The sequence below is a fragment of the Serinus canaria genome, chromosome 7 (genome assembly GCF_022539315.1).
Source record: "Serinus canaria isolate serCan28SL12 chromosome 7, serCan2020, whole genome shotgun sequence".
NCBI lineage: Eukaryota > Metazoa > Chordata > Aves > Passeriformes > Fringillidae > Serinus > Serinus canaria.
Window position 1 is genome coordinate 25,293,685 of NC_066321.1, and position 26,385 is coordinate 25,320,069.

The window sequence follows — 26,385 nt, forward strand, 5'->3', positions numbered from 1 at the left end:
GTAGTAGTCTTCCATACAGATCACCTTGCTTACTGAAGTTTCTTGCTCTATGTTCTCAATCATTTATATCATCTTACACTGATTCAGAGTTCCAAGCTGTATGAAGCTGCTGCCAGAGACTTCAGAGCTGTGGGCTTCTTGGATCTTTACATATGCTAAAAAGCTAGTCTGCTGAAAATAAATCCAGGTTTTTCAGGTGTCCCATTCATGTAGTAAGGAAGATCTAGTCCCCTGCTCTGTGCAATACAATCTATATTTAGAATACCATTCTCCTCTCCTGAATCATTATTAAAATTAGTGGGAGACTCACAATGAAGATCAACAATAATTATTTTGCATCTGTAATTATGGGGTTTGTCACTGCATGGAGTTCTTGGTGTGAAAGGTGCAAACTCCCCTTTTTAAGCCAAACAGGTACAAAATGGATGATTTTAGCTGACCTGCCAGTGAGGCTAACTGGAGATGTAAGCTGCATCTTTTTCTACCATTTTTCCTGAATCTGCAGATTCAGAAACATGTGTTTTCAACCTTTATTCACAGTTGGAACACTTTGTAAGTGCAGTAGGTGGAAATCTTTTCTCAATGAGGAGTGAGAAATGAGGAAGCTGTGTATGGCTTTATTTCATACAGTCCATGGGTGTACCTTATGAATGGATGGAACCCAGACTGTGATGTTTGACTGACTAAAAGTATTTCAAGGGTGTATTGCATCTGTAGCAAGCCAAGGTTCTCAAATCCATGTGAAATGAAAATAAGTCCTTCATTAAGTAAACTAGATTGCTGAAGCAGAGGAAGATTTTCAATGAATTGAAGGCTTGTTAAAGAAAGTATAGGGCTTAGAGTAATTATATATCTGTGACTTAAAGACAGGGGACTCAGCTGCACTAAGCAACCATCTATTTTACCAGACTCTCATAAGAAGGCACTATATTTTATTCCTGGGCCACAAAGAAGCCAGAAAAGTAGAAGCATGTCTTTCCTTCATTCTGAGCTATGAAACATTGGACTTCAGTATTTGTCCTGTCAATCTCAAAGAAACAGATACTACCCTTTATGATTGCTGGTTTTTACATGGTGCTTGTTGTTAGACATGATTTCATTAATAAATATTGTCTTATTACAAAATAGTAAAATCCCATGATAAAGCTGGATTATCTGGTATTTTTTTCTTTGAGAATAATGCAGATACTGTTCATCCTGTGAAATCTCCACATCATCAGAAGGCTATACATGCAAAAGGGTGGATATAGACATATGACAAGGGTAGATCATTGTCATATGACACACAATCAAAAAGAAAGCATTGAGAGAAGGATTTACAAATGTAAGTTGTAGAGCACATTTTACAGGCCCAAGGATCCATGTTAAGCATTGCAGGATGTGTGAACAGATCTAAAATGAAAGCAAGAAACAGGCAGAAGGTGTGGGCTGCAAAGGTCAGGAAGGTTCTTGCATTAACAAAAAATAAACTGGTATCATCTGAGCAAAAATGAAACAAATATTGTGAAGTAAAATGAATGTGATTTTGTCAATGCAAAATGAGAACAGTACGTGTTTGGAAAACCAAATTTTCTCCATAAACAGCTGGATTTGCAGACTGTGATGATCTGTAGTTCTCTCCAGTTTGGATTTCTTCATGTTTAAAAATACCTTTGAACCATAACTCCAGCCTTCTCAGGGTATTAAATATTCTGGCTACGTATTTCACAAGAAACATACAGGAGCTCACTTTAAAATTTCCACCTTGGCCTCAAAATAATAAAGATCTTCATAAGAGACTGGGAAAGAGGAACTAGAAGTTCAGTGCAAGAGTGTGACTTTTGTTAAGAAATCAGAATCTAAATAAACTGCAACAGTTTCTGCCTAGACAAGAGTTGAGTAATGCTTTGCAGACAGAGAGCTAAAGATGTTGCTCTGGTTAACTGGAAAAGTGAATAAAGTATTAAGACTTCCCTCTAATTAGATCCCCCCCCACCCTTTCTGGTCATTGCAGTAAGTATTATTGTATATTGCCATTTGTTAATATTGAACTATTCTCTTTACACACAAATATCAGTGCATGTAAGCTTGCATGTATGAGGTTCCAGTTTCAATATCCCATTACTGATACTATAACATCGAAATTAAAATAGAACTACAGGTGTTTTGCAGAGCTCAAAAAAGGTGGAACATTCACCAGTAGGTGAAATGTGTTGAAATTAGTTATTTCAGAACAAAACCAGAGCCATAGTGATCTGATAGTTGTGACATGCATAATTTTGAAGGGAGTTATGGCACTTAAGTGCAGGTTTTACTGAACATGTAAATCTTGTGGTACTGGGGTTTTTTGCTATAGTAACTACAGCAGCTTTAGTACTTCTTCATATCTTTTAACTGATGCAAATACCATGGAATTCTGAACTATGTTTAAAGTCCTTCTAGTTGTAGCAGGTTTTCCCCCTTTTTTCAGTATTTCTGGGCAGCAAAGTGATAATATATGAATGTGGTGGCAATTGTAAATAGCCACCCAGAAATAATAAGAAGGAGAATATGTATTTGTCTGCAGCACGTCCTTGTGTCCACAGATAACCAGTGAGGGTTTTGTTTCATCCTATTTCCTCTCTCAAAAAACGCTCCTAGGAGTACTTGGTAACATTGTTGCCATGGCACCTATTAAAACCTAGAGAAACTCTTGCTTTATGAAGCAAGATGAAATATTTTTTTATAAACAGGAGAATTTATTTTCGCTTTGCACCGCTATAGGTAAGGGACTCTATCCATGCTTACAGACAAGGGCATTTTTTACTGAACATTTCTGATTCTTGAGTGGGCACCATAGTTTATCCTTATCAGTTCAATCCACAAAGGGCACTTCCGAAATCTTTTGTATTTCCCCATTTGATTTTCATGGTTCAGATTCTGCTGCACATGAAGTGTCATCTGTACAATCACAGTTTAGAAAGGGGGGGAAGTGTGTCGGGACTGTAGAGAAAGGGGGAGTGGCTCCTCAACTGCTTGGATTAGAGTCAGGGCGCTACAGCAAATATACACCAGCTGAGGGAGTGGCTCTACAACTTCAAAGCAAAAAACTTCAAGTGTTGAGCACAGTTTTCTCATTCTGCAGGAGGGAGCAGCTGGCAAATTGGCCTCTGACTGCACAGACACTGGAGTAAATAGCAACAGTTGTCACTAAAGCCTTGATTTGTGCTGACACAGATGAGATATGATTCAGGAATTATACAATGGCCTGTTGTGGTGAACCCATATTTGAAATGTCATTCACATAATAAATGACTATTTAATCTTTAAAAATACATATATTGAAAACCAATCCTGTATGGGCTCTTTGTGATTGCTCAGCAGTTAGATATCAGCTTTATCAGAACAGCAGTTCCTCAACACTCAGAACTCTCCAAAAAATACAAAAGAAACCTACACCCCTTACTGCATTGTATGGGGCAGAAAGAGGGCAAAGATGATGCATTTGTACTTCTTGCTTTAGAATATGCTTCATTTTGCCAATGAATGATTTGTCCCAGGGACATGCCAACTTCTAAATGAATCTTCAGTCAGGGTCACTTCTGTATAAATGTAAGGAACATGATGGAGATATGAAAAGTAAAGCAGACCAAAAAAATGTGTGTGTTTGGAGATTTGCTCTGTATCAGTCTGTGCTAAAGGAGCAGCACAAAAGGGGGAATGCCTCCCTGATGTCAGCAAGAATACTTTCTTCTCAGAAGGCAGTAATCCCCCCAAAAGGTAGTACTGAGGAGGGTGAGTTCAGTTTCTGCTGATGCAGAATAAAGAACGAACTTTCCAAAATTTCTGCTGCAGTTTTGATGTTAATTTGCTGAACCTAATAACTCAGTGTTTGAAGGGGGGAAAAGAGAACAATGACAGTATCAGAACCACTCTATCTGAACAGACATAAAATGATCTGACACTAAGGTAGTAGCCAGAGACCTAGGGAATTTGACTTCAGCTCCCTGCTTGCCACTGCTTATCTGTCTTCTCTCAGGAAAGGCCCTGAGAAGGTCCTTGGGGCACACCCAGATTCCTGCTGTTCTGCACCCATCTCATTAGTGCATGACTCCAAGGAGTTCCTTGTTTGGCAGCAGAGGCACAGTTCCAGGTGTCTGTGTTCCATGTCTGTACGTCGTGGATGCCCCCATGTTGAGTTGCTTGGATTTATAAGCTCTCCCAGGCACAGCTGGCTGATATTTCAGATCTACTCCTTGTACAAAGAGTAGGAACAGTCCTGACATGAGAGTGGAGAAACTCTTGGCTGCCTTTGGTGAAGAACCCCAAAGCTTGTGACCAATGCAAGCCATGTCAACAGCCTTACTGCAAACCTCCCCAGTCATGTCACACAAGCACTTTAAAGCTAGAACTACCCAGTCCCTTACTCCAAGAGCATTAGCAGCAACTATATTTAACAGGATCACTCACCAAAATACAAGCTGTTTCTACTGCATGTCACGCCCAAACATACACACCTCAGATGTGGCTTACAAATTCTTTAAGGTTCATTTGCAAAACTATGCTGGAAATTCTACTGTAAGTTAGGCAGAATAGACTTGTTTGACTCAGGCAAGATCCACTTTGAGGTCTTCTGTCAGGTACTACTGACCTCATTAATGATGTCTGAGATTCTTCAAGAATATCATAAGCATTTTAACAGTTTCTCACAGTGGTTGAAGGGTCTGGAGCATTACTCCCCTTGCATGGCCCACATACATAACTACATGCACACAAAAAATACATTTACACTCCCTAATGCTGGCATTGCACAGAAAGCTCAGTCATTGTTGATAGAATGAAGGACAAAGGTTAATATGAACATGTTTTATAGCTGCAAAAGCTAATTACTTACCATAAAGTGTGTATTGTTTGTGTTTAAGAAATCATATGCAAGCATATTCTCATCTAATCATAAAGTATTTTAGTGCTTGTAACAGAACTCATTAAAAATAATCCTGGCTATTCTAGGATACAGTGCAGTAAGCTTGTTGTTTAACCATTAAGCAATAATGGAGACTTATGTTCTGTCCTTTAGAGTTCTGCTAGTAGGAATAATATAATACTTATTTATTTACCCACAAAGATAATTATTTTATTTGAAAATACAAGCCAGGTTTTTAATGTTATATGACATCTTCTGTAAAAAGGCCTAATTGAAACAAACAGTGCATAACTTTGACTGCTAAAGCTTTACAAGAAGTTTGTTTCTTCACAAAATAGAGGATTTTTGCCTAATTCTTGCCCACTCAGAACAACAACACAGGATCAAACACTTTGGCAAATTCTTTCCCCCTAGAGCAATACCTTTGAAATCATGAGTTCTAATCATGTCATCAGAAGGTATTCTTACAAAGGAAAGTTTTTAGGACTGGAGAAGGTGAGCTTAAAAAAACCAAACTTCTTTTCCTGACAGTTGATCCAAGCACATTAAAATCTTTGAGCGAATTGAATCTTTGCTCAAACTGCAAAAACAATATTCTGCAGCCAGCCTTGTATGTGTGGACTTGGGGTTTAGCAATTTACCATTGCACCTGAAAAACACTGCTAATACTTCTTTAAGTTTAATTGCATGGTCTTTATGCAGAATAATTTCCCATAGGAATTATGTTTACATAAGGACTGTAGGATTTTGTGCACAACTCCTTGTAAACGTGATCACTCTTAACCCCTAGATCAGAACCAAGAGTTTTTTACTTTTGAGTAACACATGGTAAATATCATCTTGAATTCAGACTGTATGTTAGAGCTCAAGATCCTTAAGCAGTGATATTTGCTCTCTAAAGGATGAAGTAAAAATAACCATTCAGACCAGCTGCTGTTAAGGAAAGACAATTCAGTAGTAACATTTTTCTTTCCTGGTTAAAGAAAGTGGTGTCTGAGGAAGCTGGTCTGCCAGGCTAATTAGACCAGTACAAGTTTTGTCAGCTTGGTGTCATCCATTTCAGTAAGGAGCTGCTTGCTGAATGGATGCTTGAAGCTCCTCTCTGAGAGGAGGGCTGTCTAAAAGCTGCATCACAAGACTTGTGGAGAAAAGGCAGGTGTAATTTCCCACACTGACACAACACACTGGTTTTTATGGTTGTTCTCAAATTTGTGAGTATGCATGTACACAAATGCTGTACAATCTATTGAGACATCCTTAAAAGTGTCTGTAAACCTGTATTTCTTGAAATTGCTAGATCATGTGCCAATAGTCAAATTAGCTCCACTAAGATAAAGTTTATGCATCCTGTGTCGCTTGATGATCTGCAGGACATTTAAGGTTGGCTTAATGGAACTAATTTTAAGGTTTACTGGTAATGTCATTCTAATCTAGTGTATGTTGGCTGGAATTCTTCCTGGTTTGTGATTATTTTAAAGTCCCAAATGTAAGGTTAATGGAGTGTTTTCACTGTAATAGCAGAGACAGAGAGAGAACAAGGAAATATCAGCAAGATGACTAGAACAAAATTGTTGTAACTAAGCGTGGTTTACAGTATATTCCCATTTATCCTAAGATTGTTGCTGGAACTAATGAGATTTGAGAACACTTAGCACTGTCAAATCACAATGGAGTCCAGAGACTTTCAGTAAAACTTTTCTATAACAGAGCTATGGAAGCTGTAGGCTTGGAATACTGAGGGGAGCAATGATTCACATTGCAGACCACACAACATATTGCTGAATATATAAATGCTACAGAAAAAGACAATACCTATAGAACATCCTATCTCCTCTGACAAGACAACAGGAAACAGAACTGTCAATTCATTGTGTGCTTCCCCCAAGTAAAATTACAGTGATAACCAGAGGATATTTCAGTAAAATAACTGAATTATCTAGCCCCCTCTTCAGTGGAGCACAACTCTAGGATTTAAAGCTCATTTGTCTGCTACTGTTTAGACCTCACTGAGTGATGATTCTGTTTTGGACACACACAGTGAGTTTTCTGCAGCATTGAAAGAGAAAAGAAAATCAAATGGAGTATGATTTTCTCTGAATCCCAATGATGATTTAAAAAAATGTTGATCAGGTTGAATTCCATCTAGTTTAGTTAGGTTTTTAGTTTCAGTGTGGGATTTAGCTGTGAAGTGGGAAAGCTTAGCATGATGAACTGATGTTTGCAGAGACACACGTGTGTACATTTTGTTGTCTTTTTAACAAGCCCTTTGTCCTTGAAAGTAGCATGCAGCTCAGTAGGAAATCTGGGTGCAGGAAGCTACCAGGATCAAACTCCCTGCTATATGATAGTTGTTTAAAACATGTGGTGTGCTTCAGTCTGCAATCTTTAAACAAAACAGCTCTAGCTTGTGGCTGTTGTTACACAGACTGTATGCAGATAAGTCACAAATAGCTGAGCATATGTGTGGTGCAAGGTTAAAACAATAACAAGCAGGTCGAATCATTCAAACACTGGAAATCACTTTGACTCCAGGCCAAAAGCTTAGCTGGAGATGATATCAGTATGGGATAAAAAGAGGATAAACTAACAGGCTTAGCAGCCAGCTTGTTGGAGTCAGCATATAGTATCTATACTTCCAGCAGTAGAGCAGATGGTCATATATTTTTAAGGAAGCACCAGACAGGGAGTCAGGAGATCTGAATTCTATTCCTGGCTCTGCAGCAATGTTCCTATGTCACCTTGGGGAGTCACTTTTTTCCCCCTTTTTTCTTAATCTTTTCAGTAGTGGAAATAATATTTGCTTGTCTTACAGGGCAGTTGAGAGGCTAAACTGAGGCTAAAAAAATGCTCTGAGGCTCTGAGAAAAATGCATAGAAGATGTGCAAGTAAACTTGCTTGGAAAAAAGGACACCACATGGTTTCATGTGGCATGTTTGTGCCACATATTTATGACCCTTCCTCTCCCCAGAAAGTCTCATGCCTTTTTGCCCACTGTTTTCAAGGAGGGAATAAATGGATTAAGCTGCCTCCCACATTTGCTAGAAAGATAAGCAGCTGCCAGTAAGAACCTGACCAAAGAACAGGCTTTATTACTGAGAGACACATTATTTATGCCCAAGAGGGCAATAGGCTTGTTGAAGTTTACTGTTCATCCCAAGATATTTTTTTGCATTGGTGGCAGAATAATGTCTCTAATGGCTTTTCTTCTGAATTCAGAAATGCTGCTTGCCAGCTGAATGCAAGTAGAAAATGAAGGATTGTCTTTTACAAACAAATATTCTGCTGAAATCCCCAGAATAAGTCCATTTCTTAAATCAGAGAAATGTCCATAATTCTTTGCACAGGACTTTCATCTAAAGCCCATTAGAATCAACTAGACCTCAAAAGAATCCAAATCAAAGACCTAGCAAGCAACTGTCATTTCTTCTGAATTTTATATTCCTTAAGCAAAATGACTCTATCTATCTATCTGTCTGTGTATCTATCTCTGTCTGTCTTCATAACTATTTAGCATCAGAGGAGTGATGTTTTCACCACAGAATAAATAGCTTCTGCTTTCAATATGAAGGTGGAAACTTTGGGCTGGATTTGAATTTTAGCACATATCATAATTTGCTCCATTTCTCTTTATGCCTTCATTTTCTTCTCCCCTAGATTCTGAGTCCCTGTCAAGGGACTGAACCCCAGTTCAAAGCCAAGTCTGTTAAAAGGGCACAGACAGCACTGCAGAAGTCTTAAAATCATTAGTCTACCTCATAGCAGGGGTGGAGACAAAGGAAACAAAAGCAAAGGTTATCTGTCCTGAGTATTAATATGAACTTCCAACATGAATTTGTTTTGCTGACTCCTGACAAATGAAGCTGCATCAAATCCTGTAAACTTAACTTCTTGCAGCTCTTCTGGAAGTCCTTGTGGGCTGGATATCAACATGAAGAGAATACTCAGCATTTTCAGGCCCAGGCTGTTGAGAAGGTTGCAATAAAACAGAAAGGGTCTGGTGTGATTTATGAAGAAGAGCATATTCTTCTCTTGCCTGCAGCCTGGTTTTGTGTAAAAACTTTTAAGCTAAGCTGTTCCTCTTTTATACTGGGACAGTTCTGCTGCTTGTTTCCTTGATAACAGCCCTTGTAAAAATGTAAGAGGACTGTGCACTTTGATAAGAAGAATCTATAAACATCCCAGGTATCATGTCCATTGTATATGTACACAAACTGACTTACTGGAGTCTCAGCATCCCAAATTCATGCAGTTTTCTTCATCAAATCATCACAAGATAGTTTCAATCCAAGAGAGAGGATGAGGGAAACCATTTCTTTCTGAAGAACTGTGCTATATGTCTAACTACAATCTTCAAATGTTAACACTTGCCATGTGAACTAAGCAAGAAATTAAATATTTCAGATAGTACCCAGCTCACTTTTAAAAAATATATAACAAAACCACTTTTTATGACAGTGTAGAGTTGTAAGCCTGTGGCTAGAGACTGATCTGGGCCAGTTGAGAGTGGTTTGGGTGAGCCTCTGATGTCCCAGTATTTCCTTTTATGGAGCATTAGTTGCTCTTCCATGTCCTCCTTTAAGTTAGGTAAGTGATAGAACTGCACTTAAGGGGTCACAGAAGTGTTCCACAAAGGAAAAAACACAAAAAGAAAGAGAGCAAGGATAAAGCCTGTTTTACTACCTGTTCTTCCCTAGCTCCATGATTGCTATAAGCTAACCATCATGATTTGCTGTAGATCTTGCAGGTAACACTTTCTCTAAATTCTACCAATTCTGTCACAAAACACTTTCAAAGACAGAAAGGTGACATGAAGGAAAATGTTCTTAATCCTTAGAAAAAGTGTTTCAGTAAGAATGTTGTGTTTTGGGGAATGGAAGAGACTTTGAAGAATTAAGAAAAGGTAGAACTATTTACAAAGGAAGTTAATGATTCATCTAGAACTTTTTGCAAGTAAAGCTAATGATTCATAAAGGGTGGGTTGCCTTTCAGGATAAGTCTAGTTGTATATTATAATTATATAAATCATATGGTCAGTCCAGATCTATCTTCCTCCTTTTAGTGCTGCACTGTCAGTGCTGGGTTCTTTGCACAAAGATGTGGCTTTCTCTTGGGATCATCTTTTCTCTGGGGATACTAATTCCTGGAAAATTCAGCTGGAAATTGCAATATGACAGGTGAGTGTGAACAGGTCTCATGAAGAATTGTGCATGCAGTGAAAGTCCCAGAAACTGTGTAAGAATATTAATAACAATTATGAGCTGGAAAACTGGACACAGGGTTACTAAACTGTAAGCTTTGTAAGATTAGGAAAGAAAACATGAAGATGGGAAATGAAGAATGAGTGAATCTAATCCAAGCCAAATGGAGAATGAGTGAATCTAATCCAAGCCAAAAAAGACATAGCTACAGCTGTAGGAGCCACAGAATGGCCTTCAAATGCATCTCAGGATGCCCTGTTTCCATTAGCTGAAATGCATTTGGCTTAGCCCCTTTCATAATGAACTTTGAAACCAGATGCTGCAGGAGTCAAATGCCTTTTCTGAGTATAAAGCAAGAGGTATGACTGAGCAAAATTATATCAATTAATAAAAGAAAGATTAGGTTATATGAAAAAGATAATGATGACCTGTTGGAAATCTGTAACAAGTACAAAAAAAAAAACCTAAGGCTGTTATTCCAGACAACCTTCACTCCAAGGTGTTCAGAGAATGAGATTATCACATATTTTATTACTGATTAACGTTTTCAAAAGTGTGAAATCTCTAGTTATGCTTTATTTTCCATTCTCAATTGCACTTCAGAAAATGAGTGATGTAAAATTATTCTGTTTGCCTGTCTAAACTGTTTTTGTTTCATTCACCCTCAATTTTCAAGGAGCTGGGTAGCTGCCATTGTGGCAGCTGGGATTTGCAGGGTGGGCATGAGCACAGTGTGGAGGCCACCTATTCACATGTAAGTTTATGCATGGAATTTTCTAAAGCAAACAGAGAAAGTAGTCTGGTGCTGAATGCCTCAAGATGAATTACATTCCTAGAATATAGTCATGAAAAGGACAGAAAATCAAGCAATACCTACAGCAAGTAAGTTCCCTCATAGTGTACCCATTTCTCTCATGGAAAATCTCCTAGCAGAGCATATGGAGTCACTACTTCAAATGTATTATTTCCTTGGATAATATTTAGTCTTTAGATTTGTATCAGAGATGAAGTTAGAGCCTGATTTCAGAATAGAATTCAGCAGATCCATGGTAATGTATTTTTCATTTTTGTTTCTAATTATTGTCCAGAACTGAACCTGTCTAGTACTTGCATGGAATTTAAATACAGGTACTGAATAGTCAGTGTGACTTGAGTGGGCAGTACCTGCACAAAGATCAAATTATTAGTAAAGCCCATTTTTATTGTCCTCTGTTCTGTTTAACAATGAAATGAAATATCCAAACTATGAGCATCCAAGAACATACAGCTTGTGCTGAGAACAGTCCTTTAATTTGTTAAGCAAGGTTAACTGTAGAATTTTAAAAACTGTAGTTCTCATGGGGTCACATGGGCTGACTTTGCACTTCTCCACTGAGAAACTTAGTCCATAATCATAAACAAATATATGCTTTCTAATCTTAATTTACTATTAAAAATGGTTTGTCTCCACACTGGCTATTGTGAAAGGTTTATCAGTAAGAGCTGGCCATCTGGCAGCAATCTGACTGTCTGGAATTTCTCTGATTTGGTGTAATTAAGACATAATGTCAATGAGGATAGAAAGATATTACAGGATATTGTTTCCCTTCCTGATAGACAAAGAACATAGCAAGCCTAGGCATTTAGAGAGAATAAACTCTGAACTGCAGCTGAGATGTTTATTCTGCTAGCAAAAATGTTTATCCTGCATCTACAAGGTTTATTAAAGACATCATGACTGTGGTACCAATCTGTACAACATGACTCTTGTACCATTCCTGTGAGCAATGCAAGTGTAATCATTTTCCCCCACAGATATGGGGCTATTGGCATCTCATAAAGCAGTAGTAAACTGCCTGTTTTAACTACCAAGTTCTCACTCAGAAAAGGTGATATGTTCAAGAGAGATGTAAAAAACCCACAAATCCCTCTATTTCTCTGAGGATAAAGTGAATGAATAGTGAATTCTATTTGTATGTATATTAAGCTGATAATTGTACATTCCTGCATGGAAGCACAAAAGATGGCAGTTGCAGTTCAGATGATGAGAGCATATTATGTTGATGACTATAATGACCATGGCTTGCTTTTGCAACAAGAATTTCTGCTACAAAAGCTATAAAGTATAAAATGTTCATTTTTTATACTTGTCTGGTAAAGACTCCATTGAAGTCACTACAAGAGACTGTGAAGGAATTTTTGGTTGCTAGCAAATAGGAAAGCTTCTAGTAATCCCCATTCTATTCTGTTCTCATCAGTAGTGGGTAACTGGTCTCCCACCTCTGAGTAATGCAATATAATCATCAACATCCACTCCTCACTCTGAAACCCTTTCACTAGAAACATCACAGTTGCTGTCAGTCCTGGAAAGCTGATCTGAATGAACACTGAAAAAAAAAAAAAAAAAACTTCCAAGGGTATTTTTAACAGAACATACTGATTTACTTTTTCTGCATTTCCATCCATTTTAATTTGTTCTTTGTAAACTTTCAATATTTTCATCAGATTAAGCCTGTAGTAGATGAAAGTGTCATGGGATCTCATGAAAACATATTCTAAGACACTGGATTCTATGAGTCTTTTCTAAAATATAAAATGATAGACTCTGTACTAGAAATTTTTATTTCTTGTGAATTGGGTGAGAATATGCCATTCTGGAGACCACAATATTTGCTATTCAGGAATAAATTGGCAATTCTCTTGAAAAGCAGTTTGTGGACATCTCAAGTTCTTAGCAATGTTCATTTATCATGACTACCAAAAGTTTCTGCCTGCTGAAACAGACCAGCCAAGCACAAAGTTAATCTGTAATAATTGAATAAAACCCAAATGTGAGGGGCAAAAGCATGATCTTATCAAATAAACAATTTCTCATGTATTACCAATGCCCTCATTCTGCCTCTGGTCCTGCAAAGGCAGAAACACACATGAGGCCTCATGCAAGCAGTTGGCTTCTGCAAAGCTGGTTTGGTGAATAAAGCTCTGCTGCTGGAGAGGAAGCAGAGTGGCTAATGCTCTAACAACAGAAAAGTCACATCACTTAGTCCTGTCTGCAGCCAAAACATTCCACAAATTCATAATTTAGAGGTGTTTTTGTTGGAACAGCACTGTTACATGCTCTGTCTTCCTTCTACATAACAAAATATGACCTTTTGACTTCTGAAATAATAGATACTTTAACAGACCTTAAAGCTGATCTTGTTTCTCTACTGAATTTCCAGGGATCAGGTTCTGCATATTATACCAGAAACAATTCAGCAAGTCCAGCATCTTCAACTTCTTTGCAGTACTTTCATGGTAAGTAAAAATAACTACATGTGCCCAACAAGCAGAGTGGAGTCTTGGGCTGTAAAACAGATATACATGTAGCTTATGACAGGAATGAAGGTTAAAGTAAACTAGAAAAGGCTTTATTTAACTCTTTTTGTCTTAATGTAGTGTGGAATTGCCCTTCTAGTGCCTGAAGGAATTTATATGAAAATGTTAGTTTCTTTGCATGGCTATGTGAAAAGGGTGCTCTTTATAAGAGGTGCCTGAGTCAATAAAAGCACTAAGCTTGTGCTGTGTGCTCTATGAACAGGTGACTGGAGAGTTACCAGGACAATTTGAAGGAAATCTTTCATTTGTTGATGTTCAACTACTCTAATATAGTTCTCATTCTGAAAACAAAGCTGCATTTGTGCATTTCTTTCTTCTCTGCACAGCTGGACTTGTGGAAACCCCTGCTGCCTGAAGACATCAGGGCTGGGGAAGACCTGCACATAAGGGTGCCAGCCCCTCTGGTGCAAGAGGTGAAAGAGAGCTTAGCTCAGCATATGATCTCTTACAGGTACAATCTCTAATACCTTGGTGGGGAAGGCTGGCTCCAATAATCTTCCTTGCTATCAGAACAGGACCAAGCCCTATCTGATAAACAGTCAGATAGTACTGGCAATGGGACCCAACCTTTGCTCCAAATGCTTCAAACTTACCTTGACCAGCCAAACACAGAGATGCTGTATGAACCTTTAAAAGCCCATTCCCCTCTGCCCTATGTATTTACCTTCCACCTAGCTTGGAGTGTGAATCTGGAGCTGGAACCTGAGACAGCCCAATCTGTCTTATTTCCTACTGTGGCCTTCTCAGTGGTCACTGAGAGAATATATGACTCAATTTTTTAGTCTCAAGAGGACAAACTTGGTGTAACCACTACTTATAAGAGCATGCTTTGCTCTTGGAAAGCTTAGATAGCTGAATGGAGGGTCCTTCCACTTCTGGAGAGCCCAAAGGTTTAATTTGTGTCACTGCAGGGAAAGTCTCTAGCTCTCCTTTTCCCTTTTCTGTCTCTTGTTACTCCTCTGGTTTGGAGAAGAAATCTTTCAAAGTGAATATACAGCCACTTCCTTCAAAAGCTTCTTTTCTACCCCTATCCTCTTCACCAGGCTGGTGAGAATTTCCTGGCACCATTCAGCCAAAGAGACACATCCCAGCTTGGGACAAAGATCCCAGTGGGGCAGGTGGGCACTATGCACACAACTGGGAACCACAACCTGCAAATGTCCCCCAATGTTTTATCACACTTACACAGCCACATCTTCCCTTACTCACAACCAGAAGATCTAATCCAGATACAAACAGTGTTTCTAAAGGAAATTGGGATTAAATAAGAGCTATTCCTCACACAGTTCCCTTTTGGAACTGACTTTTTCAGGTAACCAGTAGCTAATTTAATTTAGCTGTATTTAATATAAATAACCCTGTAGTCATTCAGGGCTGATGACAAATGGCCTATAGACATATACTGACATTTACCAATCAAAGATGAGTTTAAGGAGGATTGGTGTCACTTCAAAGCTGTTTTGAGTTAAAGCTGATCCTGACATCCTGCATCTTGCCTGACAAGTTCCTTTGGTAAGTGTGATGCCCTGACAACCAGAGATGAAGAGATATGAGGTTGAAGCCAGGAAAAATTACCTAGCATGAGGTTTAGATATTCAGTACTTAGACAACATTCTAGAAGATATTTCACCACTTTTTTATGTCAAGATGCGTCATTTTCTAATGGTTTCAACTGATTCTAGTGGAAATTTAAATACTAAACTACTTTGTTTTCCCTTGGCCAGAACTGTATCTACCTTACATGGGCTTCTAAAGAAAGAGGAGTAATTATTAGTCATGATGAAAATTTTGGGTGTGTATTGCAAAGAGGCTGAGATGAGTACAACAATAATAGAGTCAAAGTTCCTATAACAGATTCAAAGCAGGAACCACCCTTTAGAAGGCAGCTGGCAGCAGCATGGCAGTCAGGTATATAATGATAGAGACATAAATGACAAACTATAATAAGGACATCAATATTCCAGCTGTGTCAGACTCTGTGGTTTCAATTCTCCAGAGCACTGATAAGGTATTTTTGTGTGTGTGGTTTCACTTCATGGAAATTTTCACTGCCTGAATTTTAGTTTGAAGTTTAGATGTGAATAAACATCAAAGCTCAGACTGAAATTTCAAAAAGTTTCTTACATGCAGTTGCCAGAAATGCTTATAAGTGCCCCTGTCAGCAGAACAGCCTGTTAGCACTTCCAGCATGTGAGATGAGCAGAGTTGGAGCTACCTTTGCAATTGTCTTATCGCAAGCGTTTACAATGAGCACAGATTGCAGCTGCTACAAGGGGCTGATTGCAGTGAGAAAGAACAGCCTCTCATCCAAAGTCCACTGAAGCCAAGGAAAAGGTTTTATTCACTCCCTGGATCATGGAATCATGCCTGTGTTATACTAGATTCTGAGCTATCTTTGTAGCTAAAAAGCAAAAAAAAAAAAAAAAAGCTATTTGAAGGAAATAAGGAGTTTGTTCTGATTTTTGCAAATTGCAATGAATATTTCTGTGAAATCTCTGCAAATTCAAAATGTCTCAATAAAATCTAATCTTAATTTTTTCTCTTTCACTTCCTTTTCCCAAAGGTGGTATTTTTGGAATTTTGCTCAAAAATAGAACTGGTGAAGAAAATAAAATCTTGAGGTTTTTTTCTTGGTAGAAAATTGACAACTTAAAAAATCTGGTAAAAATAATTATTGTTAAAACCCTGTGAAAATCTCAGTACTTTGAACTTTGCTTTACATGAAAGTAACTGTAATGCTGATGGTGATGATCTTGCCAGGCAAATCACAACAGAAGAGGTTAAATCCTTTAGTTTGCTGATGTAAGCAATGAACCCACCATAACAGTTCTGCAGCAACTGTTTGGAATTCCTTTCTCTTCTATCTTCCCTTTCCCTATCCTTCAGAGTCCTAATACCTGATGTGCAGAAACTTGTGGATCAGAGCATGCCAAGGGAGAGGAGCAGCCACAGAGATGTCTCAGGAGGTTATGTCTACACTGAATACCATCCAATGGAAGAGGTAAAGAAAAACCTGTCTGCTTGTGTACTTTGTTGTTTTCTGTTCTGTAAATGCCACAGAAGGCAAGTCTGTGTTTGCAGAAAGCTCAGATAAAGTCAGGGACCTCTTTCTGACTTTCTTCTTTAAAGAATCAGTCCTTACTCTTTGACTAGAATCCTAGCCTGGTTGAATTGAATATGGATTTGCCATTGATTTATATTAAATCTGCAATTCTTGACTGAACAAAATATAAATGCTCTGTGTGAAGCAGCTGCACTGTTTTGCAGATAATATTCTGTGTTTCATTTGGCTGGTTTGCTACCTATCCACCCTGTCATTCTTCATTATTTAGTATTAATTCATTTAAGTCCCAGATAGTTTGGTGCTGAGGCAATTGTGAAGTGCAATGACTATTGTGGTGTCTGGAATCCCAGTGGGGAAGAAGAGGTGAACAGTGGGAAATCTGTAGAAAGAAGTAATTTAAGGGCAGGCTTTTGACACTTTTGGAGAAAACAATGTCTTAGGGGTGGGCAGTGGTGACTCCTTGGTGCCATGTTTCACACACCAGCTGGCAAACCTGGACAAAAGCAGTGTATGGTGGCAATCCCTTCTCCTAGCTGCATAATAAAAATGAGAGAACAAAGTCACCCTCATGTAGGTTTTGCTTGTGCTACCCATTGAGGATGACTGCTGCTGTCTCAGATGTGGAAAATCAGTGCTGACAGGGAAGAGACTGTAATACTGTTTTGAAGAGTTGATGGTGTAGCTTCATGTCTGGTGAGCTCACCAGGAGGATGGGCAAGTTGAAAGAGATCCAGAATGGAGTATCTGTGTTGCATTGCAGCAATGTTCCCTTTTAACACCCAGTGAGATACACCCATGCCTTTACACAGAGGCATGTGAAACAACTTCCATGCCTGTAAGTGACATCACAGACTGAAATAAACTCTGAGGAATATGTTGCTTGCTAAACAAAAGAAAATGCTTTAATCTGGAAATGGAAGTGGGAAAGAGAAGGAAACTCCCACTTTGGACAAGAATTCTTTGCAACTATTTCAGATTTATCAATGGATGACTCAGATCCAGAAGAACAACAGTGAGCTGGTGACTCAGCACATCCTGGGGAAGACATTTGAGAATCAAACAATATATTACCTACAGGTAAGGGAGGAAATTTCCCTTAACAATAAAACATATCTTAACAAAAAAAAGAAAAGTACTCAGGAGAAGACAGGATTCAGATGTTTCCTATGATAGGGTTCATCCTAATTCTCTGAAATAACAGGAGATGGTTTTACTCCTCTACGTTACAGTAAGATTTGCCAGCTTTCACAGACACTATCATTATGAGCTTGCTATTGCCATTATGTACTGAAAACAACAAATTTAACTGAAGCCTTGTTTAGAAATACAAATCTAGCTGAAACTAGCTTGGCAACAGCTGTGTGTGAGGATAAAGACTTTTAGTTTGTTATTTTTATTACTTTTTACAGCAGATAGCCTTTCTGCTAGCAGTATTCCATGACTTTTTTATTGGACACACTAGCGAAAACCATAGTCTTAATATCTGGGTTAGTTATTGCCTAATCTGTTCCTATCACTGAATAGTATTAGACACCCTGCCTTTTTGTTACTCCCCTTCTAAAAACAAGAAATTTAAAAATCTTCAACTAAGAGCAACCATTCCTATGAATGATGAATACAAACGAAAAATGAAAAAAAGAAACTGTTCTATTGACACTTCTGCTCAACAGACACTTTAAAACTCATGCCTTGTAATACTATAAAGATGGGGTTATAAAGAAAAAAGAGCTTGTCATAAAAAGTCTGTAGTAGTAGTAATAATAATAATAATAATCTCAGATGGCTCAATGGCATATCATGGCACATCTTACTTTCTTGTATTACATTAAGCTATTTTATTGAATTGTAACAGTTTTTAAATGATCACATTTACATTCTCTTAGATCAGCCAACCATCAACTAAAACCAAAAAGATAATTTGGATGGACTGTGGGATTCATGCCAGAGAATGGATCTCTCCAGCCTTCTGTCAGTGGTTTGTGAAAGAAGTGAGTCCTTACTCTTCCATTTAGATAAGCAAACCATATCATTTTGGATGCTTCAGTTATCTTTTCTATTGTGGTAAAAAGTATTATGCTTTTCTCTTAAAATATGATTTGCAAAATTAGTGCATGGTACAGATATTTGTGGAGACCAAAGTCCAAATCACAGTTTGAGATATGGGTTGTTATTAATTAGTGCACCAGTTCCTCCACCTGAATGCTTCCAAAGCTTTCCAAAACTTGCTATCAACCTCTCCTTTTCTACAATGGCTGTTAGATCAAGCCTCTCTCTATCAAAAAGTCACAGTCCTCCTGAAATAAAGAAATCCTAATCTATGATACAGCAATATTCCATTTGTATAGAAAAAGTACCTGGGGACCAAGTAGATGTTAGGTAGCATGGTGATATGCAGGAGTGAATAATCACCTGGTGATAGTTCTAAACTTGCTCTTTGCAGTGATTACTACCAAATTCTCTGCTCAGTGCTCTGTATGTTTTCAGATTCTTCAAAATTACAAAACTGACCCAAAGATAAGCAGATTTCTGCAGAATTTGGACTTCTATGTCTTGCCAGTCCTCAATATTGATGGCTACATCTATTCCTGGGAAGAAGTAAGTAGTGAAAATCCAGGAACTAGGCTGAAAGTAAGATGTGCCCAGCATGTTTTGTTACTTTTAGATAGGGTCATAGCAATTATACTTAAACAGAAATCAGTGATACTCACATAAATCCTCTCATGGAAGAGAGATTTTGTTTCTTCTGGCAAATTAGTGACCACTTGAAATGAGCTAAATATTGCTAGCAAACATCACAAGACTTGGGAAGACAAAATCACAAGATCAATTGTTTTTGGGTTTCTGGTGATGGGATTACTTCTTTGATAACAGCTCAAGGTTTGGTTGATGGACTTAAGTATGTCTGGAAGAGTTATTCATTGTTCATAAAAGATGTCAAGTAGTAGATGGGTCTTAGAACCTTTGGATGGCACAGGAGGAGAGTTGGTCAAACATCAGGCTATTCAGTTATGAAAGAGGTGTGCCCTCCCACATAATATTCTGATATGGAGAATAATGTAAAGTCTTGGTCTTCAGCCACTCTCACCATGCTTTTAGCCCCTGTGCCCAGTTGAGGCACCTTTTAATGCAGGACCTTTGGATGGCCCATGGCTACCACCATGGGGATGGGGCTGTCTCCCACCTTGCTCCCTGGCAGGTTTGTGGCACACCAAACACTGCACAGGATGGGTGGTGCATTCCAAACACTGCACTTGGATGCACAGGTCATTCAGCTGGGCAGCTCATGCAGGTAGTGCAGTGAGGTCTGCACAGAACCTGTATAGCAGGGAACCAGGGAGCAGGAGCAAGATTAGCTGACAAAAAAGAATTAATGTGAAACATACTCTCTTATCCCTCACAATGCCTTGCTTAGGAGTGCCACACTGCACAGAAGCAGTTGAGTACTACAGAAAAAGCATACTTAAAAAAAAAAAAAAAAGAAAAAGGACAGGAGGCTTATTTCAGGGTGCACACAGGTTTGTGGCTGATGACAGCCTGGCTGCAGTCAATGAATTGTTCTGTCACTGAGCTTTATCACCCTTGCACATGGACTTGTACTCTTACAATACCAGGGTTAGTTAGAATGCAGAGGTCAAACAAAAAGGGATATTTACACCACATAATCACTGAGTTTTTATTATGTAACAGAAGTTTCTTTTCTTCAGGATCGTTTGTGGAGGAAAAGCCGTTCTCCATATGAGAATGGCACCTGCTATGGCACAGATCTGAACCGAAACTTCAATTCATCCTGGGGCAGTAAGTTTGAAGTATTTCAGATCATGAACATAAAAGTAAAGCAAGAGTAATAACTAGTTTCTGAAATAAAATGTAGTCCTATAAGAAAGGAATATTCACCTTGTTGTCATCAAGGCATATGTAAAAATAAAATCCTGGTTTGTCAAAATATTAACTCATTGACTTTCAACCTGCACTTATTTTCGTGAGCAGAAAATTTCTCTTATGCAACTATACCTCTAACTCACTGCAGGAGCAAGCATCAGCTCTAGGCAGGAATGTTAAGAGTTAGTCACTTAACAGCCAGTATTTACATTTGCCATGAATTTCAAGGAGCCTCCAAAGCTTCCCTGGCATGTGGTACACTGTAGTGGTGTCAGAGTGTTTTCGTTGCAGCCATCCTGTAAATGTGCAATAAATATTTTAGTCTTGCATCAAATTTTAGTTGCTACCTACTGAGTGTAATGCTAAAGTCCCACTGAGCTGTCTAGTCCCCTGCCCACATAAACACATGCCTTAACACTCCAAGGTAAATTTCCCAGTTCCCTCTGAACTGGTGTTCTAAATTTCTCTATTGATTCAGTGTTTGTATTCCTCCCCAGGTGTTGGGGTATCCTTTAACTGCAGCAGTGATGTCTTCTGTGGATCTGGACCAGAATCAGAGCCTGAGACAAGAGCTGTGGCTCAGTTTATCAAAAGCAAGAAGAGTGACATTTTGTGCTATTTAACAATTCACTCCTATGGACAGCTCATCCTCACCCCATATGGTTCCACAACTGAACCTCCAAGCAACAATGAAGAACTGGTAGGACAAAACATTTATCTTCTACCTTTGTATAGAGCAAGTACAGGCAGTAGCACATGGTGCAACTTTACTTGCACTCTTACCTTTCCTTCAGAGGAGCTGGGCTTGTTCAGGGACACGACTTGAACAGAGTTATTGCTTCTCTGTTCAGCATCAGTAAGGTTTATTTGCCTCAGAAATCCTAATTCTTCATTTTAAATCAGGAAAACTGAACTACTTCAGATAGGGTTAATGCAAAGCAATGGAAGTGGAGAAGAGTACCAACTTTCACTGCATAAAAGAATTAATTTGCACTTTGGGATGCCAGCACATTATACACATATGGTTATCATGATTGTGTACAGAAAGGGTATTCCAAACATGCTCTACGAAAAATGGGAGCAAAGTACCTATTTTTTAGTTATTTCTTCCCTCAGTTTCTGAGTGTTCTGATTTAAGTTCACTTATGTGTGTATTTATGAAGATTCCAGTAGATGAAGCACTAGCCCAAAAGCATGAGGGATTTGGGTTTGGACTTCTTATGAGTCATTGAAGAAGTCATTTATTTTGTCTGTGGATCAGTTTCTAAGGATGGTGGGATACAGAGTCTATGGCAATAAAACAAGTAAGAGGTCAATCACTGCTGTAGTCAGTACCACTGTGTTATATAGCATAGACTAAATTCTCCAAAATACAGGCTGTAGCTTTACAGTAAAGCAAATAGGATCTCTACCTAGTAGCAGAGTAATCTTTAAATTTTTAACACAATATGCATTAAAAAGAATCAAGAACAATTTGTTCAAATGTTTCTAATGGGTTCCTCTAAAGACCTGAAGTAATATCAAAACTTAAAGCTGATCAAATGTAAATGTAAAGCTGAAAGAGACAAAAAAAATTTTGGTCCACTCAAAATATTTGCCAAAGGTACTGCCACTGATGCCAAGACTATTCCTATTTTGAATTTCCAGATGCAAGTTGCAAAGGAAGCAGCTGCTGCATTGACAGGAAAGTATGGGACCAGCTACAGAGTAGGATCAACTGCTTCAATTTTATGTAAGTTTTTTATGTTTCCCTTTGACTGCTCTGTGTTTCAAAGAATTGTGTCACATGCATCAGCAAGTACTGTTTTGCTGAGTTTCTACTTTGAGTAATATTTAAAGGGCTGGCTTGGTGCAACAAGTCAGCAGCAGTCATTTGAATACAAGGTAATTCTGTAAGTAATAAAGCTGACTGCAGGAATGGATGAAGCATTGATCAGAAGCTAGTTCCTACATGGATTCCTCACAGATCCATCACAGGGGACAGAAGGAGATTGGTGATAGATCATCCTGACCCTGCTGAAGTCAGCAGCAAAACTCCTATTTGTCTTCACTGGAATCAAGCAAAAATTAAAATCCCAATCAGGTCTACAGCTACTTCATCAGACATTATCACATGGCAGCTGCTAGCAATTCTGTGTGAAATATATTGGTTTCAGCCCTGTTCCTAATAGACTGGATGGCCACATCACAAACACATCATAGCTAATATGAGTTGACAGCCTTTACAAAGAGGATTGAAGGCCCTAGAGACTGCCTAGTAAACCCAATATTTTCCCAGTAAGCAATAAGTCACGCTAGTCAGTGAGAACACTAAGCAGTTGGCCCCAGAACCCATGTGGTTTGCATATTCCAGTGGCTGTCTCTGCCAGTCCCCAAGTGCCAGTCCCAGAGGCACAGACTGCATGAGCAATGCAGTGTAAGTGTAATGCAACTTGCCTGTGCCTAGGGCTGCATTTTGCCAGGGTTTGTACTTACACTGAATAGGTAAGAAAAACAATCCACAAGGAAGATGGACAGAGATATGGGGAGAAGCCAGAAATTTTTCAGATTTGACCAAAATTCTGCTTTTAAAATATATATATATATAAATTCTAGTCAGTATCCATGTAGGAAATGAAGTACAAAAACAGATAAACGTCCAATCCACCTTGCACCCCACACTAGTCATAGTAAAATGCTAAAAACATAGAATCCCTGAAACTCATCTCTTGTTATTGTACAGTGCAATCTTATGAAGAACTGTGTCACTTAGAAAACTCCATATACTTTTAGTATAGCTAAGAATTACAGCACCTAGAAACCGTTCTCCATGTCACAGTGATGTATGGTCACTGCTTAGTTCAGGGATTCTGGTATAAACTTGTATTAACTCTAACAAGAAGTATTTTTAAAGAGCCATGCTTAATACAAATATCTCTTCTCTGTGTTTAAATTCACAGACAGTAACTCAGGCTCCTCTCGGGACTGGGCCCACATGATTGGCATTCCACTCTCCTACACATTTGAACTGCGAGACACGGGAACTCATGGATTCGTTCTCCCCGCTGATCAAATCCAGCCCACGTGTGAGGAGACTATGCTGGCTGTGACAACCATCATAGACTATGTTGATAAGAAGTACTTCACAAATGGAGATGTGGTGCTGACCTCCAGCAGCTTGGGCCTGAGCCTTTGTCTGAGTATTGTACTTACATGGTCTGCTTGTTAAAAACAGCTTAGAGGACTCTCATGCTCAGGAAGAGACGCACATGAAGAATATAATGGCCCCTCAAAAATAAAAAGTTACATCAGCAAAGGAATTAAATGTCAAGTATTTCAATAAAGGCTCATCCCATAAAATAAAAGGACTTGTGGTTTGATAGCTATGTTTTTGGGAAGAAGGAAAAGATAAAGAGTTTTGGCAATTTCCAAAGCTTCACTTGCTGGCTCTGCTTAGTCTTTGAAGAACCTTAAAACATTAACTCGTGACAACTACCCATGGGGACAGAGCACTATCATTCCCTGATTGTTTGGAGCATGTTTTTAGGGACTCATCTGGGCCTGTGTAGCCCTTCTGTCAGCCACAGTCCTGATCTGTCACAATATTCTTTACTGCCTGAACCTGCTGACTTCTGTGTGCTGCTGGCCTTCGCAGGATACCTGTGAGACTTAAAAGTCCTCAAATCCCACTACAGAAAAATGGATGGCTTCCTTGTCCTCCACTTTCCTTCCCTAATCTGCCACATTGGGACTCACTAGAAAATACAGGGCCTCAAAAGCTGGTGAAAGGTCATGATCAGGAAACCATCTACAACACTCTGAAGCAAGCTGAATAGTTGAACTGGTGCAAGCACATGGGAACAGAGAAGAGGTGTGGCCCTGTCACTTAGATGGTACCCAGATCCTCCAAAAATGTGAAAGTAAAAGGGAAAAGAAAAATAAGTATGGGGTGCTATTCCTACAGAGCAGACCAGAAAATAATATTTTTTGCATTTTCAACTTCTAAAATTGACTGGTGGTGACAATTATCTGCCTTAATTTAGACCCTTAAGGGATTTCATTAAAGATTGTACATAAGGAAAGTCTATTTACAAAGTTTATTTCTTATCAATCACCTTAATCTTTTGGGGCTGACTGTACAGAAGGGGGTTCTTTGGTCTGCTCTCCATCATTTGGGAGAGCCTGCAACTTTCAGGGATTTGCCTAGGATCCTCATGCAAAACTGTAACTCAGTGGAGTGCCAGAGGAAAGGAAATATTTCAGCCCATTGAGTAGGGACTTTCCAATTGAGCCAGTCAAAAGGGAATGCCAAGGTAAGAGCTTCTGTGTTATTATAGCCAACACCAGAGGGTGCAGAGCATTCACTGAAATAGGAAAGGCCTATTTTAACCTGTACTCTGCTTTTGAATCCAGGAGTCCCACATTCCAGAAATATGTCCACCAGGCTTGGCTACTACAGATAACAGATGGGGTGTTTTGTCATGATAGAAAATAAAGAATCCAGGGAATAGAGAAAAAAAAAGAAACATCTGATTTTCTTACCAATTTTCAAGAACAATCTTGATATTTGAAAGTGCGCTAACCAGAGATTTTTCAACAAAATATTTCCAGCTTTGGGGAAGAGAATGCTGTCCAGTTCTCTTCCAATGTTGTCAAGAGAAGGATGTGCATCACTTCACCATCGGACCATTTTAAAAAAATAAATACAACCTTGCAGTCATATTTCCAAAGCACATCCTATTGTCATTTTGTGTGTATTATCAGTTGGCAAGTCTGAGCTCCTGTGTTCATCATCCACAGATTATTACCAATTGGTGTAACTAAATCTGCCTAACTCCTGCAGGTTCCCCAGAGCATTGTCCTCCCAGATCCCCCACTCATTTGCAGTAAGACCCGTCTGTTGCTGGGCACTGGAGCAGGTGTCACTCATTAGCACCTCTCCCCACAGAAGCTGCACTCCCTAAACTTCTGTTTAGTTTAGGATGTGACTTGTAATTCTTTATATTTGTATATTCTGTCTTTGGAACTGTAAGAAACCAGACAAGTCCGTCTGGCCCATGACTCTGAGCTATCTTGAAGCAAGTGAGGTTTGACCACAAGTGTTCCATAGCCATTTGCTGGCAAGCTGCAGTGAAGCTCCCTGGTGCCACCAGCAGCAGATGGCAGCACCCTCTGGGAAACAATGCCCACGTGCTGACCTTGCCAAAGCCAACCCAAGCCTGGGCTGCCACCAAATGCTTTCCAAACCTAACCCATGATTACACTGGTAAAAAATGCTGCCAGTCAGGGCTTCTTTTCTGGATTCAGACATTGCACAACTTCTATGCCTAGAGCCAGAGAGGAAGTGTGCTAGTTTTGCTGATTGTAGGTATCTTTTGATAGAAATGTTTATCACTGAAATATACAACCAGGGGTGTCCTAAAGTTAACTAGCAGGATTTTGTGGAATGGCTCAGTCCCTCACTAGTTCTGCTTGTTGTAATAACATCCATCAGGCATGGGAAAATACTCCTGAACGTGCACTGAGGCAAGAGGATATGGGAGGATTTTACCTACAGCATCAACAGCATTCAATAACTATAGAAACAGTGGGGAAGCCTTTGCAAGAAAAAAAAAAAAATTGGCAATAATCATTACCTAAAAGAATGTCTGCTGATTATGCCTGGGTGTAGAGCTCCTTAGATCTGTTAGCAATGGCTCACCCCCTTTGCACTGGGAAACCCCAAATGAAGGTTGTGTGGAAGCAGCACCTTGCCCCCAGTGCCGCTGCAGAGCAGATGTCCCACAGCAGTGCTCACAGCCCCTCTTAGGAACTATCATTGCACAAGCAAGGCACAATCACTAAAAGGCCAAAGCTGTAGCAAATTGATGTTTAAAATCTTACACAGGCTCTATATTTCACTTACCCTCTCAAATTTCCTGACTTCTATGTGTATCTGTTGAGCTTGTACAAGAGTGACACATATGGCTGACAAAAATCACTGCAGAGCTGGTGCATTTTACCAACCATGTTTTTCAAAGGAAAAT

At 39.0% G+C, this 26,385-nt stretch overlaps 1 protein-coding gene across 1 annotated transcript; it reads left to right on the forward strand.

Moving 5' to 3' along the window:
• Positions 1–9,907: 9,907 nt before the first annotated feature.
• Positions 9,908–23,711, forward strand: CPO (carboxypeptidase O). The gene is made up of 11 exons (XM_009088066.4): positions 9,908–10,056; positions 13,281–13,356; positions 13,764–13,888; positions 16,324–16,438; positions 17,477–17,578; positions 18,385–18,489; positions 18,986–19,096; positions 20,206–20,296; positions 20,878–21,080; positions 22,028–22,112; positions 23,320–23,711. The coding sequence occupies exons 1-11, from the start codon at positions 9,977–9,979 to the stop codon at positions 23,586–23,588; spliced, it is 1,362 nt and encodes a 453-aa protein (XP_009086314.1). The 5' UTR covers positions 9,908–9,976; the 3' UTR covers positions 23,589–23,711.
• The last annotated feature ends 2,674 nt before the right edge of the window (positions 23,712–26,385 follow it).